We start from the raw sequence: 19,691 nt of genomic DNA on the forward strand, positions 1-19,691 counted from the left end.
CAAAGGTTTCGGGTAATTTCATTCAGAGACTACGCCATATTATTGCTACGCATGGTGGATATGTGGAAAATATCGTACTATAGAGTTTCCCAGACCGCAGCGCCATCTGTTGTTGAAAATTGTAACTACTGTAATTTCGAAAGTTTGTCTGCCTGAAAATGTACTGTTGTCCCAAGCATATTGCAACAAACGGTGTATTTCTATCGCTGCTCGTTTAGTTTTTATTGCCGTTTCAAATATACCGGTCATTTTTGAAACACCCTGTATCAGGTTACATGCTGAACTTGAATATATCTCATGCAGTTGGTCAAGAGGCGTTAGCAGGGTATCAAATTAAATACTAATTTTAAGATAAGATATTTATCTGGACTGATCCTGTAACTGACACCTGTCTCCATCTCTCTTATTTAGTGCCCTAATTATTAGATTCTTCTTGACGTCTGAAGACTTCTCGTCTACCTCACATATCTTTCACGCCAGGTGGAATAGTTTTGACATAGCCTGTTGTCCCAAGGATTTCTATACTAATTCTGAGGGAACATCGTCTGATTCCTGGAATTTGTTTGGAGTTCGATGTTTCAGAGCTGGAACAAATTTTTGTGGAAATCTCATATTTCACATCGCACCTTTGTCTTGTTCCTTTTACATTTTTACACAATTCTCTTCAAGTTAGTTTATCTTGTATACCCTTCTGTATAATGCTTCTACTTTTTAAACCACCCTTCTTCATACAAATGGTTCCCCTTGCTCTAATTTTATTGAAGTTTCCTCTAGGCGGCATCTACATAACCCATAGTCATGCATGCTGCTACAGCTTAGCACTGCACCTTTAATTATTCTTGCTATGATACTTAGACATTCTGTCAGTCTCAATTTTTTAAAACTTTTCACCGATTTTTATGTGTTCCTTTGTTGTACTTTAAATTTTCTCCTGTCGTAAATTGAATTCAATCCCGCGTCTTATTCAAGTACTGCACCTTATGCTTTTTTTCCAATTTGATATCCTGACTCTCAAATTATTTAATCTCTCAAAGCTATCTGTTCGTCTTCTATTATTTTATTTTCTTGTTTTCAGTCAATCATTGTATATATGCTCACTTTAAATTTCCTAAATTTCTCGTTCTTTCAATTTATCTCCTTAACTTCCCACCGAAGATCAGTTTCGATTCCGTAGAAATGTCGGAACACGTGAGGCAATACTGACTATACGACTTAACTTAGAAGAAAGATTATGGAAAGAAAAACCTACATTTGAAGCATTTGTAGACTTAAGAGAAAGCTTTTGACAATGTTGATTGGAATACTCTCTTTGAAATTCTATAGGTGGCAGGGGTAAAATACAGGGAGCGAAAGGCTATTTACAATGTGTACAGAAACCAGATGGTAGTTATAAGAGTCGAGGGGTATGAAAGGGAAGCAGTGGTTGGGAAGGGAGTGAGACAGGGTTGTAGCCTATCCCCTATGCTAATCAATCTGTATATTGAGCAAGCAATAAAGGAAACAAAAGAAAAGTTCGGAGTAGGTATTAAAATCCATGGAGAAGAAATAAAAACTTTGAGGTTCGCCGATGACATTGTAATTCTGTCAGAGACAGCAAAGGACTTGGAAGAGCAGTTGAACGGAATGGACAGTGTCTTGAAAGGAGGACATAAGATGAACATCAACAAAAGCAAAACGAGGATAATGGAATATAGTCGAATTAAGTCGGGTGATGCTGAGGGAATTAGATTAGGAAATGAGGCACTTAAAGTGGTAAAGGAGTTTTGCTATTTGGGTAGCAAAATAACTAATGATCGTCGAAGTAGAGAGGATATAAAATGTAGACGGGCAATGGCAAGGAAAGCGTTTCTGAAGAAGAAAAATTTGTTAACATCGGGTATAGATTTGAATGTCAGGAAGTCGTTTCTGAAAGTATTTGTATGGAGTGTAGCCATGTATGGAAGTGAAACGTGACGATAAATAGTTTAGACAAGAAGAGAATAGAAGCTTTCGAAATGTGGTGCTACAGAAGAATGCTGAAGATTAGATAGGTAGATCACATAACTAATGAGGAGGTATTGAATAGAATTGGGGAGAAGAGGAGCTTGTGGCACAACATGACTAGAAGAAGGGATCGGCTGGTAGGACATGTTCTGAGACATCGAGGTATCACCAATTTAGTATTGGAGGGCAGCGTGGAGGGTAAAAATCGTAGAGGGAGACCAAGAGATGAATACACTAAACAGATTCAGAAGGATGTAAGCTGCAGTAGGTACTGGGAGATGAAGAAGCTTGCACTGGATAGAGTAGCATGGAGAGCTGCATCAAACCAGTCTCAGGACTGAAGACCACAACAACAACAACAACTTCCCACCGCTCTGGAATATGCTTCAGATTCAATCTACAGTTCATCCCCTACCAATTTTGCTGATAGCCGCAGCTGCCCTTTGAAATGCATTTATATAAATTTTGAACTTTCGCGGCAGTACAGTACTTCACTGACCTAATCCCAAAATTTACATAACATCTGTCGTTTTTGTCCATTAAAAATACTTGTTGATTTATATCTACTAGGAGTCCTGAATTCAGTTAAATATCTGTTGCGATACCCAATAAATTCGTATTTAGTTCACTGAACAGCAGTGTGGAAGTGTACTGAATGCCTTTCGGAAGCCGAAGATTACAGCCTCAAACTGAAAGCCGCTCTGTATACCATAGACGAACATATACAGCGGCGTCTCACAGATTAATCTCAGTAGATGTGTTTTTAGTTCTCCAAAAACATCATATTGCGTAAGCACAGAACTTCTTCCACAATCCGCTGCAGATTGATGTCCGTGATGCAGGTATACAATTACGGAGGCGTGATGAAGAGTAATGTCTTCGAATTTTTTTATGTGACAACTCTTAAGATTTATTAAACAAAACAAACATTATTATCATTCTAAATATTTGTTCCTCATGTCTACCCATTCATTTCCGAACACACTTACCTCCAACGACGGACCAGTTTGTTGACATCTTCGCTGTATAATGTGTGATCATATCGACGGAGTCACAACCTCACTTCAGCTTCCAGAATGAGATTTTCACTCTTCAGGGGAGTGTACGCTGATATGAAACTTCCTGGTAGATTAAAACTTTTTGCCAGCTCGAGACTCGAAATCGGGACTTTTGCCTTTCGCGGGCAAGTTCTCTACCAACCTTTTTTTTCTTTTCCTTGATCTCATTTTGTTCGTGATTGTTCGTTCTGTTTATTAGGTGCGGACGTCCCATAACGCTTATTCAAGTTCATCGTCGCTCCATTATCTCAGTCTTTATTACAGAGGACGGTTAATCCTCTGACCGAACACGCTAAGCTACCGTGCTGGCATCGTATGAGCTACCCAGCCACGACTCACAACCAGTCCTCACAGCCTCAATTCTGCCAGTACCTCGTCTCCTACCTTCCAAACTTCACAGAAGCTCTTTTGCGAAACGAGGTACGGGCAGAATTGAAGCTGTGAGAACGAGTCCTTATTCGTGCTTGGCTAGCTCAGTCGGTAGAGCACTTGCCCGCAAAAGGCAAAAGTCCCGAGCTCGACTCTTGGCACGGCACACAGTTTTAATCCGCCAGGAAGTTTCACTTCAGCTTGCAGCGCTTCATCATTGTCAAAGTGAAGCCCTCAAAAGTGTACTTCAAGTTTTGGAAACAGATGAAAATCAGGTGGGACTAAGGTGTGACTTTATGAGGATAGTCGATGACAGTGAATCCAAGGCGTCCGACTGTTGGCAGAGGGGGTGTGTGATCTGACATTGTCAAGCTAAAGGAGAGGGTGCTCCAAGTGTGGAGCCAGTGTCCGAATTCGTAACTCGATTACAGCACCATAATGTGTCTCAGACATCGCCATAGTTACGTTACTCGCTGTCATGTTACACGCTACAATTTGGAGCCCTCTAGCGGCAGAGGGTTGCAAATATGTATACAAGAAGAATAAACTGATGATAACATTTGATTTATTTAAAAATTTAAGAGTATGAACATAAAATAATTCGTAGGCATTTCTTTTCAGCATGCTCTCGTACGTGTATCACTTTAATTATGATTCCACGACATTGAATGTTTTTCTTCGAATAGACTGGTACCTTCCTTTGTTCCTGTGACCTATGATGTTGTTGTTGTGGTCTTCAGTCCAGAGACTGGTTTGATGCAGCTCTCCTTCATCTCCAAGTAACTAATGCAGCCTACATCCTTCTGAATCTGATTGCTATATTCATCCCTTGGTCACCCTCTACGATTCTTACCCCCCACGGTGCCCTCCAGTACTAAATTGGAGATCCCCTGCTGCCTCAGAAAATGTACTACCAACCGATCCCTTCTTCTAGTCAAGTTCTGCCACAAATTCCACTTCTCCCCAATGCCATTCAGTACCTCCTCATTAGTTACGTGATCTACCCATCTATTACTCAGCATTTCGAAGGCATCTATTCTCTTCTTGTCTAAACTATTTATCGTCCATGTTTCACTTCCATACACGGCTTCACTCCATACAAATACTTTCAGGAAAGACTTCCTGACATTCAAATCTATACCCGATGTTAACAAATTTTTCTTCTTCAGAAACGCTTTCCTTGCCATTGCCCGTCTACATTTTATATCCTCTCTACTTCGACGATCATCAGTTATTTTGCTACCCAAATAGCAAAACTCCTTTACTACGTAAGTGTCTCATTTCCTAATCTAACATCCTCAGCGTCACCTGATTTAATTCTACTACATTCCATTATCCTCGTTTGCTTTAGCCTGCTTTCAAGACACTGCCCATTCCGTTCAGCTGCTCTTCCAGGTTCTTTGCTGTTTCTGACACAATTACAATGTCATCGGAACCTCAAAGTTTACGTTTCTTCTCTATGCATTTTAATTCCTACTCCAAATTTTTCTTTTGTTTCCTTTAGAACTTGCTCGATAAATAGATTTAATAACATCGGGGATAGGCTACAACCATGTATCACTCCCTTCCCAACCACTGATTCTCTTTCATGCCCCTCAGCTCCCTTCTGGTTTCTATACAAATTGTAAATAGTCTTTCGCTTTCTGTATTTGACCCCTGCCACCTTCAGAATTTGAAAGGGAGTATTCCAGTCAACAGTGTCAAAAGATTTCTCTATGTCTACAAATTCTAGAAACGTAGGTTTGCATTTTATTAATCTGTCTTCTAAGATAAGTCGTAAGGTGAGTACTGCCTCACGTGTTCCAACATTTCTACTGAATCCAAACTGATCTTCTCCAAGGTCGGCTTCTACCAGTTCTTCCATCCGTCTGTAATCAATTCGTGTCAGTATTTTGCAGTAGTGACTTATTAAACTGATAGTTCGGTAATTTTCACACCTGTCAACACCCGCTTTCTTTGGGATTGGAATTATTATATCCTTCTTGAAGTCTGAGCGTATTTCACCTGTCTCATACATCTTGATCACCAAACGGTGGATTTTTGTCGGGGCTGGCTCTCCCAAGGCTTTCAGTAGTTCTAGTGGAATGGTGTCTACTTCCGGGGCCATGTATCGACTTGGGTCTTTCAGTGCTCTGTCACATTCTTCACGCAGTATCACAGCTACCATTTCATCCTCAACTATGTTCTCTTCCATATCCCAACTATTGCCTTCAAATACATCTCCCTTGTATAGACCCTCTATATACTCCTTCCACCATTCTGCTTTCCCTTCTTTACTTACAACTGGTTTTCCATCTGAGCGCTTGATATTCACAGTATGGTTCTCTTTTCTCCAAAGGTCTCTGTAATTTTCCTGCAGGCAGTGTTTATCTTACCCCTAGCGATATAGGCATCTACATTCTCACATTTGTCCTCTAGCCATTCCTGCTTAGCCAATTTGCTCTTCCTGTTGATCTCATTTTTGAGACGTTGGTATTCCTTTCCGCCTGCTTCATTTACTGCATTTTTATATTTCCTCCTTTCATCAACTAAATTCAATATCTCTTATGTTACCTGAGTATTTGTACTAGCCTTCGTCTTTTTATCAACCTGATCCTCTGCTGCCTTCACTATTTCATCTCTCAAAGCTACCCATTCTTCTCCTACTGTTTTTTTTTCTCCCGTTCTTGTCAATCATTCCCTAAAGCCCTCTCTGAAACTCTCTACAATCTCGGATTCTTTCAGTTTATCCGGGTTCCACCTCCTTGGGAATTCCCTCCTTTTTACAGTTTCTTCATTTTATACTACAGGTCATAACTAATAGATTGTGGTCAGAGTCCACATCTGCCCCTGGAAATGTGTGTTTCCTAAATCTCTGTCTCAACATTATATAATCAATCTGTCCGAAACCTTCTAGTGTCTCTTCCACGTATACAACCTTTTTTCATGATTCTTAAACCAAGTGTTTGCTATGATTAAGTCATTCTCTGTGCAAAATTCTACCAGGCGGCTTCCTCTTTCATTCCCTACTGTTTATTCACCTACAATTTTTCCTTCTTTTTTTTTTCCTACTATCGCATTCAAGTCCCCCATGACTATTAGATTTTCGTCTCTCTTCACTATCTCAATAATTTCTTTTATCTCATCACACATGTCTTCAGTCTCTTCGTTATCTGCGGAGCTAGTTGGCGTATAAACTTGTACTACTGTGGTAGGCGCGGGCTTACTGTCTATTTTAGTTACAATAATGCGTTCACTTTGCTGTTCGTAGTACCTTACCCGCGCTCCTATTTTTTATTCATTATTAAACCTAGTCCTGCATTGCACCTATTCGATTTTTTATTTATAACCCTATATTTACCTGAGCAGAAGTCTTGTTCCTCCTGCCACCGAACTTCATAAATTCCTACTTGATCTAACTTAAACCTATCCATTTCCCATTTTAAATTTTCTAATCTACCTTCCCGATTAAGGGATCTGACATTCCACGCTCCCATCCGTAGAATGCCAGTTTTCTTTCTTCTGATAACGACGTCCTCCTGAGTAGTCCCCGCCCGGAGATCCGAATGGGAGACTATTTCACCTCCGGAATATTTTACCCAAGAGGACGCCATCATCAATTAACCATGATAAACTGTTAGAAAAACTGGAGCAAGTTCTTTCATTTAATCACTTTATGATTTAACATGTAACACATCAGATGTCTTTCCACTACTGATTTTCTATTTGACAATCACTAATTTTAGTAGACGATCACTAACTTCAGTATCTGTGATTTCGGATTTCGTGCGTCGATAAGGAGAAACCGTATTACGGTCGTTCATATAAAAAAATTTCGGAAGACTGAATTCGCTATTTCAGCCTTACCACTGTCATCATCCGCTTAAATGCTGGCATTATGATTAATGATCGAATGATCAGATGATCCGCTTATTGTATTTCCATAAGACGAAACATTGGAATTCTTGGCAAAATTATACTTTCCAATTCATTGATTGGTTCTAGAATTGCTCTTCCAACCCTCATTTAGGATTAGATCAGCTTCTGTGTGTTGACTAGGCTTTTACTTGTTTTAAATTTATTTTGACAGTGCTTTCACCGCAAGTTTCTAACATTTCTATTGAAATCACAGCGAGTCTTTCCCAGTGCTGACATCTCTACGTGGCATATACACGTCTCTAGTCTATTCTATAATTCTTTTGATCACCATCTATTTGCGCTTCATGTTTTCGCCCCCAGAGCTGAATAATTAACTTGCTAAAAGAATATTTTTCTATCTTTGTTAACATTTGTTGTAATATCTGCAGTAATCGCTGCTTGTGACCATTGGTTCTCTCCTCTACGTTAGTTGATTATAAAAGTTAGCATCTGATAGTTCCTATGTGGAATTTGTCCTTATGACTCGGTTATATTGTCCTTATGACTCGGTTATATAACTGTGTTCGAAATATTTTTCAGAAGAAACCTTTAGAACAATCCCACACAAATTCTTGTGTCGGAGAGAGGATTTAATGACACTCTCCCATTATATAGCTGGCCAAATGCTGTCTCCCCCGCGCTCTATCGCATGATCAGGCAAATTATCCGCAATATACCCTAAGTTTCCTCTGAGACGCTCTGCCACTGCAGTTCGTGAGGAACGTAGTACATAAAAAGCAACTGATTGCCACGTTTAATGGTTACCTTCACCCAACCTATTTTCAGTCACATAATCTGTAATAAACTCATTCGATATTATCTTGCTCTTTATGGTAATAAATGCAGCCACCACTGGTGTCTAGCCAATGCTTGCGATGTACTTTCCCATCTGAATTTAGGACTTCTGGGTGCAGTCACCTTTCTATTCCTAATATTACGCGAGCATTAATACCCATTCCGAGACCTTGCTATGGACACTCCAGAAGTATTCTAAAATCACGTTCACTTTTTCTGTTTCTGCTTAACGAGGACGAAAGCTTATATAGTTACAGATTCCCCAATTACTGCATCAGCGACCCTATGGAGGAATTCCTCAAACTTTGAAATTCCACCTGCACACCAAACGCGCTTTGCTGCCAGGATAATAACTTGCTTTTTGTAGTGCTGGCTTGACCTATTGAGAGCCCTAGAATTCTGCACCTGACAGTAAAGGCCGAGAAATGCTCTTCCGTCATCGTCACAGAATGTGCGGAGCCTCTTGTATAGACCTTTCCTCCAAACCGGAAGGCCCTGGTCGATTTTGGATACAACGTTGCACTAATAGTGCGCCGTGCTTCCACCTTGCATACCGGGCTAGAAGTCATCAGTTCATTCAACAGGCTAGACGGACCGAGTGTGGCTACAGCACCAAGGCGGAAACTGTCAATCTTGCTGACATGATGCACGATTTGACAGATTTACTTTCAAAATTCGGATGAGATCTCCCAGCAGACATAGACAGTGTACCCTGATCTCATTTTCTAGTTTGGTGGCTGTTTGCCTGAGAACTCTTTTACATCTAACGTTGGAGCTCCCAATGACCAACAAACTGCCTCTGTGTTTGTCCAGACTTGTTGTGAAAATTGGCTACTGGCCAGTCAGCCGAGGCGACTCGTGTTGGTTAAGATGTGTTATCAACACTGGGCAGACGAGTATAATAAGCACAGACCCAACCAATTTCCAACTGCTCTGAAAGAAAAATGATAAAAAGCCAACTACAGTGTCTTTCAGATGGGGTTGAAAGCAATAATACTGGCCAATGGCCACTACAAATTAAACGCGCATTATGCTATATGACCACCAACTCTCTGAGCACCCTGACAGCTAACCAAAGAAAGGGTTTCAGCTGACCTGTCGCTTGGAGATGGAGAGGGGCTGGTAGCGGACGATCCAGGTGAGTGCGTGCGCACACTTGCCGGTGAGTAGCGAGCCCATGTACAGGAGGTAGTCCGTGGGAAAACTCGGCACCAGCTCAGACAGCGGTAGCGGCCCGAAGCGGGTGGACTTCATTGCGCACGCCACCTTCGGCAGTGCTTGTATCATCGGCTCCAGGTGCGGGTTGTCCTTCTTGACCAGCTGCAAGCCAAGTACACGTATCACTACAACACAGTATCGTGATATTATAAAGACAAAAAGGTTATTCACGTACTTATTAATTTAATCTATCTCAGATACGGAAAATTTTTACCTTTACACGTGGCTGGCCTTTTTGAAAATCTGCAAGTAGGAGGACTGCAATACAAGTTGTGAAACGTTACCTACAACTTGTGCAGAAAGCAGATTGTAATCATAAGATTCCAAGGACGTGGAAGGTAAGCAGCAGAAAGGCGTAAGGCAAGGTTGTAACCTAACCCAGTTTATTGAATCAGGCCACGGAGTACATCCGGCGACCCAGCCTTTTCAATTGTGTCCTTTGCTCAGACTCACTCAGCACCCTTCAGAGCCTATGTACGCTGTACACCTTCCATCCCTTAGTGCAGCGGCTCCAGGAAAACAGTCACTTGCTCACTCTTGGTGGAGCCAGTGTGATACTTCTGTGGGTTCCTGGTCATGTCGGTCTGCCAGGAAACGAGGCTGCTGACGCTGCTGTCAAGGCTGCAGTCCTCGTACCTCAACCCGCGAGTTCCTATGATCCCTCCGATGACCTCTGTGTTGCTATCTGTCAGGTGGTGGTGACCCACTGGCATCGCCAATGGTCCTCCCTTCATGGGAATAAGCCCAGGATTATTAAGCCTCTTCCAGCGGCTTGGACGACCTCCTCTCGGCCATCCCGCCGGAAGGAAGTCACTTTAAAAATGGTTCAAATGGCTCTGAGCACTATGGGACTTAACATCTGAGGTCATCAGTCCCCTAGAACTTAGAGCCACTTAAACCTAACTAACCTAAGGACATCACACACATCCATGACTTGGCAGGATACGAACCTGCGACCGTAGCGGTCACGCGGTTCCAGACTGAACCGATCGGCCACACCGTCCGGCGAAGTCATTTTAACTAGGCTGCGTATTGGGCACTGCCTTTTTAGGCATCGTCAATTGATAAGAGGCGCTACCCCACCACTTTGTACACATTGCGCCCACGTTTTAACTGTCCGCCACTTCCTGATGGATTGCCCATTTTTTAACCGTTTATGTTCCCGCTTGGGTTTGCTGTCTGAGTTTTCGGCCGTTTTAGCAAATGACGCACGGGCTCTCGACCGCGTTTTACTTTTTATCCGCCAAAGCAATATGGCGAAGGCCATTTAATTTTTAGTTTAGGACCTCCGTTTCAGTATGGTGTCTTTTTTTAGTCCTTTTCCCACATGCCTGTTTTTAACTGTCTTCTATTACGTCAACAGGGACTGACATAGTCGTTTTTAAACTCCTTTCTGTCTTCGAGTTCTGTAGCTTTGACTTGGGCGCGTATGATCTCATTTGTTTTTTGCGCCCTAAAGCAAAGCAAAACTAAAACCAAATCTACACTGAACAAGCGTAACAGAAACAAAGGAGAAATATGTAATGAAAATCATGATTCGTAAAAAAGAAAAATAAACGTTAAGGTTCGGCAGCGAAATAGTGATTCCTTCAGAGACAGCAAATGACTAGGAAGAACAACTAAATGAAATGGATAGTCCCTTGAAAAGAGGTTATGACAAACACATAAAATTTAGGTGAAACAAAGGTAGAGGTGAATCGTGTGATTCCGATGGAATTAGACTAGGAAATGAGACGCTGTAAGTAATACATGAGTTACACTATTTGGCCAGTGAAATAACGAACGATAGCAGGAGTCAAGAGAATGTAAAACGCTGACTTGCAACAGCAGGACTAGATTTTCTGACACAAAGAGATATGTTGACAATGAATATAAATTTACGTGTTAGGGATTTTTGTTTCTGAAATTATTTGTCACTTGCACGGCAGTGAAACAAAGAGGACGATAAAAAGATCAAACAAGAAAAGAGTTGAAGTTTTTAATGTCAATGCTGAAGATTTCATGGGTAGACCTGATAACTAATGAGGAGGACTGAATCGAATCAGGAAGAAAACAAATTTATGGCACAACTTGACTGTGCGAAAGGATCGGTTGATAGAACATATCCTGAGGCATTAATGAGTAGTTATGGTAAGAGAGTGATGTTTAATGGGCAAAAACTGTAGAGGGAGGCCAAAGCGTCACTATGATAAACACGTTGGAGTGGACGTGAACAGCAATAATTGTGAAGTGACGTAGATGTTTACATAAGACTGCCTAGCATGGATAGCTACATAAAAACAGCCTCTGGACCGCAACAACAGTGACTGGGAAACTAACTTCGAAGTGTAAAACCCAGAACATATTCATTCTTTGACAAGGAAACACAATCACTGTGTAACTGGAGAATATATTGTTACTCGAGTACAGGAAATTTCAATGTGTGGACATATGGACGTCAGCCTAACAATAAACAATCTAGGTTCACTAAAGCTGGTGACTTTTTAACATATAGTATCCAGGCATCAAGCTTTTAATATTTGGAATTTGGTACTATGCAGGTGTCATTATGCTCAAAAACCATTACAGACCCTTCTCCATGTTTGACTTGACCATGGGAAGAAATTAATCGTTAGTACACTTCCCCCGGGATCCATCAATAGCAAAAACACCTTTCTGCATAGAATAATATAAATTTTTACTCGTCTGACCATATCACAAATTTAAACAGGTGTGTAATTATATTTCAGTTCTCCGTGCACCACTAAAGCATTTACCTCCGCTACAAAGGTTTGGCAATACCAACTCTATGAAAATATTTGGATCATGCAGCCCCTGTCACACTGTTCTCGATACCACTGTTGGATGTCTGTTTAACGCCCACTTCATTTCAAATGAATACAATATCACAGCGATAACAGATGAACTGGAAGCAAACGAATAGCTGCAACAGTGTTATAGTACAAGGAAAGAAAATGAAGAATAGATAATGTCAGTGTTAAGGTAAGTTAAAACACCAGATACGAGGATGAAAAATTTCTACTAATTTATTCGCTGTAGTTTGTGGTCAGCAGTCTGTCCAGTTTACTAGAACTCTGGAAAACAAGTGATGGCTCAGATAAACCTACAGCAACGGTCTCCCAGTGCATGGTGATGTCCTCTACTCACGGCAAAGCATCACGAAAGAGGTGCAAACACGAATTAAATGTTCAGGCCACAGTGATCGGTAGGATCGAATAACGAGTACAGTTTGCACAAATAAGAATAGTGCTAACTTGTAAGATGGTCAAAAAGATGGCGGAACTCAATCAGCCTTTCGAAGAAACTACTACTGCTGTTGTAATCTGATGGTGAGGCGTTGCTGAAGTACGAGGGTAAGTCAATTATTATCCGCAATTTAGTTACATTTTTGTTTATTTTGGTACTACTGTCGTTTTAAATTGATGATACATGCTTTGTTTATTTGTTGTTATATCTTTGCAATTTTCTAGCTGCTGGGTTAGTTTCGTTCTCTCTGCCGTGCTGTTAATCATGGCTGCTCCGCTGTCTGTTTGCACCAAAGAAGAGCAACGTTCAGTGATCCTTTTTTTGTGGTCTGAAGGCGTATCAGGGACCGAAATTCATCGAAGACTTTCGGTACAGTACGGGAACAGTGTTTTTCCACAACGAAGTGTTACGAATGCACTGAAAAATTCCGAATGGTCGCACAAGTGTTACGCACGATGAAGGAGCCGGACGGCCGTCTACCGCCACAAATGAAGAACCTATTGAGCGTTAATGTGAAATGATTCTCTTAGACAGACGATTAACTATTGACGAAGTGGCACATCGTCTACAAATTAGTCACGGCTCTGCCTACGAAATCATCCACAACAGACTTAGGTTTCATAAAGTCTGTGCAAGACGGGTCCCAAAACAACTCACACAGTTGCATAAACAAACGCGCTTGGACATCCGCAAAAAACATTTGGGTCGGTAACGAAGGGGACAACTTCTTAGACAGGATCATTACTGGTGACCAAACATGGACCCACCATTACAAGCCGGAGAGTAAACTGCAGATTAGGGAATGGAAACATCCAAATTCGCCGTGGAAGAAAAACTTCAATACCCAACCGTTCGCAGAAAACTGATGCTTACGGTTTTTTGGGACGCGCAAGGTCCAGTACTGGAACATTATGGGAAAGAGGCACAACAATAAACTGTGTACGTTACAGTGAGATGCTTACTGCCCGGCTAAAGCCTGTAATTCGAAGCAAACGGCGAGGATTGCTCTCAAAAGGTGGTGTGTTGTTGCACGACAATGCCTGTCCGCATAGTGCTACCTGCAGTGCTGAAACGCTCCAGTAACTCAAATTTGAAGTACTGGATCACCCTCCATATAGTCCCGAACTTGGCCCTTCTGAGTATCACTTGTTTGGTCCACTCAAACAGACATTAAGGGGCCGTCGATTTGCCTAGGACTAAGCAGTGAAAGAAATGATGCGTTCCTGTCTCGCAGCTCAACCGAGAACCTTCTTTCATGAGAGCATCAGAAAGCTTGTACAACGATGGATCAAGTTGATTGAAACGCAAGGAGACTATGTCGATAAATTATGTTCTTGTAAGTTTCCTATTTGATTACCATAAAATTTTATAACTATTTTGCGGATAATAATTGACATTTCACAATGAGATTTCTGTCACCCAGATCTCTGAATGCGGGCATTATTTCTTCCATGGTGGATACTGGTAGACTGTGGTGATGACTATTTCTCCCCCAGTTATTAGGCCCTATTTTATTTACATCCGCTCTTTTCACTTTTCGTGTACAAATTGTGTTCCAGATAATCATCTGTAGATGCGGTGTGGAAATACAAAGCCCACATACCTGTCCTCATTTCTTCACGATTGCGTGTATTTTACCTGATTGCTAGGCCATAGCAGTTCTGAATATTGTCTGTCATGGAATCAGGTAACCTTCCTTTCCCATCCAAGGTTCTCCCATCATCTAGTTTTTTCTTTTCCTTTCGGAATTGATTTGAACCTTCTCAGCCTGGCACCCATGCTCTTCTGCGCATATCCTATACATTCAAGTTTGCTTATATTTACACTGTTCCCATACAATTTGCTTTCCAGAACTTCTTTGAACGCTTTGGAATCACCATCTGCCAAATACTGGACACAGCGAACATTATACCACTCACAAGAGCGATGAAATTTTTTTTTCATCCAAGTAACGTCCATTAGTGTCAAAATAATTAGCAACAAAGTCATCACCATGTTCATTTTTTAGCCTATCTATGCTTGTACATTATTGGAATGTTATCGCAGCATCAATAACCTTACCAGTGTCATCTCTAGTTGCTGTGACAACACCATTGTTGGAGACGTGACCCGTTTTTGCCATGTGCCATCTAAACCACTGTGAGGTCACGGTTGTCATCATTTTCTTTCACTGATTCTTCTACATGTTGCTGCATTGACTTCTGTGTTACATCTTCAACTACAGACTCTAGTATATAGTTGTAAGCACCAAACATTGAAGGTACATTGGAAAGATTTGAACACCACATAGCATATCACCTGCTACTTTGCCCTTACCAGTTGCTCGCAACCCACAGACTAACCGAATTGCTACACTATAAAGTTCAGGTTTCATGTATCCATCATTCACAGTTAATGAAACAGAAATTTACAGCTGTATTTACAAACACGGCATATTAAATTAAACTGGGAAGCCAGGCCAACATGGGATTCCACTTTCTGGGGAAACGTTTCCTTGATATTTTTTGCATCACACACTGTTTTCAAGAGCTTTGTGCAGTATACTTATATCAATGAGTTCAAAAACTTCCTTCCCTTTCTCAAATCAAGTATATTCCTCTTCCAAATCTCTGAATTTTTTATGAGAAGCACTGTTTTCGTTTGGAGTGTATTCGTTCTGCAAATCAGAAGAGGACCAATATTTTCCAACAATGACGATAAAGAAATGTTTCGCTTTGCTAGTGAATCATCTTTTCTTTTCATTTACCGGTTCACTTGCTTTGTAAGCACTTTTCCTCTAGCTGTAGCCATGTTCGCTGCTGGGAATGAAGCACTTAATACGAAAAAACTCGACACAACAGATTTCGTGTAGCAAATTGTTACCAACAATACATAGTCAAAAAACAAAGAGTAACTTCATAAAACCGGAGACAAACATTTTAGGACAAATAGTGTAAAAAGAGTCGCTAGAAAGCGGGATATTTGTCTCACATGAATATTCTGCCAAAATGTTTATGATCAGCTATGGCAGAAGTGTTTCAAAAAAGTTCAGTCCCGATGTCACAAATCTATAAAAATAAGATAGTTATAATTATAATAGAGCCGTACATGATATGTCATTTAACGAGGAACTTGGAGAAATCTAATAAGTTAATAAAACGCAATCGATTTTTTCGACCAAAATCCGATTCCATATCCTCTTAAGACGAACTAACGTTGATTACTATAAACAGCCAGAAATACCAACAACAGAACGAAATATCGGAACAGTTACTTTCAAATAGCAAAGGTGCTAGTAGACGAACAACGTAACTGAAATCTACGGCATTAGATTGTGATGCATCGCAAATACACCTGTCAGCCAGAGCATTATGAATAACGACCTACTATCGATATAAACCCGTCCAGGCGACAGCAACATCACCTGGCGAGGAATGATTGCTCGTCAGACACACGTAAGGTGCATGCCGTATCAGTGACCGTGCTGTTCGTGTGCAGAATGGGGAACGCACGCTATCTGAGTATTACCGAGGACAGATTGTTACGGTCAGGAGGCTACGCACGAGCATTTTGGAAACAGCATGACTTGTCGGGTGTGCTGTGGTGCGCGTGTTCAGTATGTGGCGAAACCAAGGTGAAACCACGTCCAGACGTCGTGATGTTGGACGACCACCAATCATTACACATGTCGGCGTCGTAGGCTGGGCAGACTGGTGAAACAGGACAGGCGGCGAACTGTGGCGGAACTGACATCAGTCATTAATGCTGGGCGGAGTACAAATGTGAATAACACCTAGTGCACCGAACATTCCCAATGACGGACCTCCGCAGCCAACGACCCATGACACCAGCAATTACTACTGGGCGTTGGCGCAATATCAGGGCGTTGCATGGTCTGATGAATCCCAATACCTTCTACATCATGCCGATCTGAGGGCGCGAATCCGTCGTCTTCCAGGGAAACAGTTCCTTGACACCTCTACTGCTGGACAGAGAAAAGCTGGCGGCGGCTGCATTATGCTCTGGGTAACATTCATGAGGGGACCCATGGGTCTAATGGAGCTCGTGCATGGCACCACAATGGCCAAGGATTATCGTACACGGGTTGCAGACCACGTACATCCATTCATGGCGATCAAATTTCCCGGCGGCAGTGGCAGTTTTTAACAAGATAATGCGCGATGTCAAAGGCCCAAGAGTAAGAGTGTGACGGAGTGGTTCGAGTAACAAAGTGAGGAGTTGCAATTGATGTGCTGGGCTCCCAACTCGCCAGATCTGAACCCGATCGAATACATCTGGGATGTGATTGAACGAGGGGTCGGAGCTCTTCTCCTGGATCCCCGGTTTCTGCAGTAATTAGGTGACTTGGATGCGCAGGTGTGGTGTCAACTCCCTTTAGCGAACTACCAAGGCCTCACTGCTTCCATGCCATGACGCGTCGCCACTGTTATCCGCCCCAAAGATGGACATACCGCCTATTAGGTAGGTGATCACAGTATTCTGGCTGATCAGTGTACATCACTAGGGAAGAAATACCGATTACAACTTGAATCAGTGGATGAACAGAGCAACCAATATGAACGTGCTCTACTGGTTGTATTACGAGGATCTTTACCATATATTTGCGAGCCTCACTGTGTGCGTGTTCCGCAAATCCGAAACAACTGTATCATACAATGACAGAACTAAGTTACACTTGGTGGTTGTAGCACTCAGAAGATAACTCGAGGAGAAAATGGTATGTGCGGCCAATTCACACGGCCATTAAATTATTCCGATCCGCATGCCTGTATTCTGTATTAAGTGAGCGATCCTTGTATTTAGACAAGTTGGTAAAGGTAATAACCCCGTATGTTTTAACCCTTGGGCCGCTTAAGCCTCCTTTAACCCTAGGACGCCTAAGGGGGGTCGTTGAATCCACAATTATTTTATGTCCCCTGCTTTTGCCCAAGTAACTTTCATACTACATATTCCCTTGAGTTATTGTTTGTTGGCTATTTTATGAAACGTTAGTGTCAATATATTTTATAGAAAATTCCTGCTTTGAAAGAAAAAATAAATAAACTTATTATGGGTCCAACAAACACCCGTCCCCTTAGGCTTCCATGCTATAGAAAACTTCCCTTAGTAGGATATCGTATTTTTACAACAATGCAAGTTAGTTTCTTGTTGGTTGGTATTCTTGATATTCACAACAATCGGTTTACTTTCAGAGGAAGTGATTGTTGATGTCAGTCAGCTATTATTTATCTTGTAAAATTGCAGTGAGTTAGTGCAGTTGCCTACTGTTCATAACCAGACTTAGAAATGACTAAAAGAATACGTGACTCGTCTTTAAAAAGAGTTCTGAATGAAATTTTAGATGAAGATTCTGACTCGGAGAGTGAAAGTGAATATGAGGATGGTGTTATGGAGTATGATTCAGATCGGGAAAGTGATGTGGATGTTAGAGAAGATGAAGACAGCGCAGCTTCAGGCAGTGACCATCAGGATGTTATTGTGTCCAAGTCTGAAAGAAGGTACGTAACCACACAGCCTAGAATTCCTCGGAGGTCTGTTGCTAATTTAGTAAGAGAGCAGGCAGGAGTAACTCTAGCTGGTGTTTTCCATTCACCTGGAGAAGCCTTGAAGTTACTTCTTACGCCTGACACCATGGATGTTATAGTAAAACATTCAAATGAGGAGGCAGCTAGGCGAAATGTTACTTTGACTAATGAGAAAGAATTGTATGCCTTTATAGGAATCCTGATACTTATGGGGGCAAATAAGGACAATTCTGTCAGCGTACACGATCTTTGGTCAGACCTAATGTGTCGGCCAGTTTACAAGGGTATTATGGCAAGAGAACGTTTCAAGGAACTTATTGCATTTCATATGGTTTGATGAGAAAAGTACCCGCCAGCTAAGAAGGGAACCAGACACGATTGCAGCAATCCGTGATGTTTTCAACAAAGTGAATGATAGGTTTCCACTACTGTGTAAACCAGGGGTCCACCTCACCATTGATGAGATGCTCAGCTTGTTTAGAGGGCGCTGGCCCTTCAAAGTATTTATGAAGGATAAACAGGGCAAGTATGGCATTCTTATACGCATGATGTCCGATGCAGTTGACAGATACGTCTTGAATATGGATCCCTATGCGGTAATGTTCAGAATTTGTCGAAAGAAGAACGGGGTTTAGCAGCTTTTGTCAAACGTCTGGTAGCACCTGTGAAAAATACTGGTCGAAATATTACTACACACCGATACTACACATCGGTGGATTTGGCGGAAGAATTATACCAAGACTACAAAGTTACTGCAGTAGGAACTCTCCAGACAAACAGGAAGCATATTCCAAACATAGTGAAGAACACGTCAAATCGAGAGCTATATTCATCAGTGTTCTTGTTCACAGACCCATCAAAAGGTAGGCCTCCAGTAACATCGTTGTGTCCTACATAGCGAAAACGAAACCAAGTAAAAACTTACTGATGTTGTCAACAATGCACCAAGATAATGGCACTGTTGGAGGAGAGAAGAATAAAACCGAGATAAATGCATACTATAATTCCACTAAAGGTGGAATTGATACCATTGATCAAATGGCGCGTATTTACACCTGCAAGAGGGGAACAAAGAGATGGCCTCTATCTGTATTTTACTCTCTCATCGACATTTGTGCTATCAATGCAACCACCATATTCATCCAGCAACATCCAAGATGGAATGGAAAGAAACGGAAACTTTATCTTCTGCAAGCTGGGATGGAACTAGTGAAAATGCAGGTAGAAGAAAGAAGTGCCAATGCAAGAGGGTTATCTAACCAAATTGTTCAATCAATGGAAACTATTCAACAAAAGAAAATCAAAGAAGTGATTACAGAAGCACGTCAGCCGCCCGCAGGGAAAGGTCGGTGCCATATTTGTGTAAGAGAAGCTAAAACAAAGAAGCAGAAGTACAACAATCTAAGTAAACCAAAACAGTATTGTGGACAGTGTCATAAAGATGTGTGTAACACACATTCAGAAAAAAATGTGAAGTGTGTCTCTTGCCTTGAAGTTGAGGACTCAGAGTAGTCTACTGTATATGAACACATCTGTATTTTGTATTGTAATATGTCATTTTTATTCACTCGATCCAATATTTATAACAATTAACAACATT

General features: G+C 41.5%; 1 protein-coding gene across 1 annotated transcript in view; it reads right to left on the reverse strand.

Moving 5' to 3' along the window:
* The window catches only part of LOC126468113 (carbonic anhydrase 3-like), a 65,573-nt gene that overhangs the window by 15,289 nt on the left and 30,593 nt on the right, over positions 1–19,691 (reverse strand). Inside the window, exon 5 of the mRNA XM_050096527.1 lies at positions 9,198–9,422. Coding sequence (XP_049952484.1) covers positions 9,198–9,422 — 225 coding nt within the window. The remainder of the gene's footprint in view (positions 1–9,197; positions 9,423–19,691) is intronic.

The sequence above is a fragment of the Schistocerca serialis genome, chromosome 1 (genome assembly GCF_023864345.2).
Source record: "Schistocerca serialis cubense isolate TAMUIC-IGC-003099 chromosome 1, iqSchSeri2.2, whole genome shotgun sequence".
Lineage (NCBI taxonomy): Eukaryota > Metazoa > Arthropoda > Insecta > Orthoptera > Acrididae > Schistocerca > Schistocerca serialis.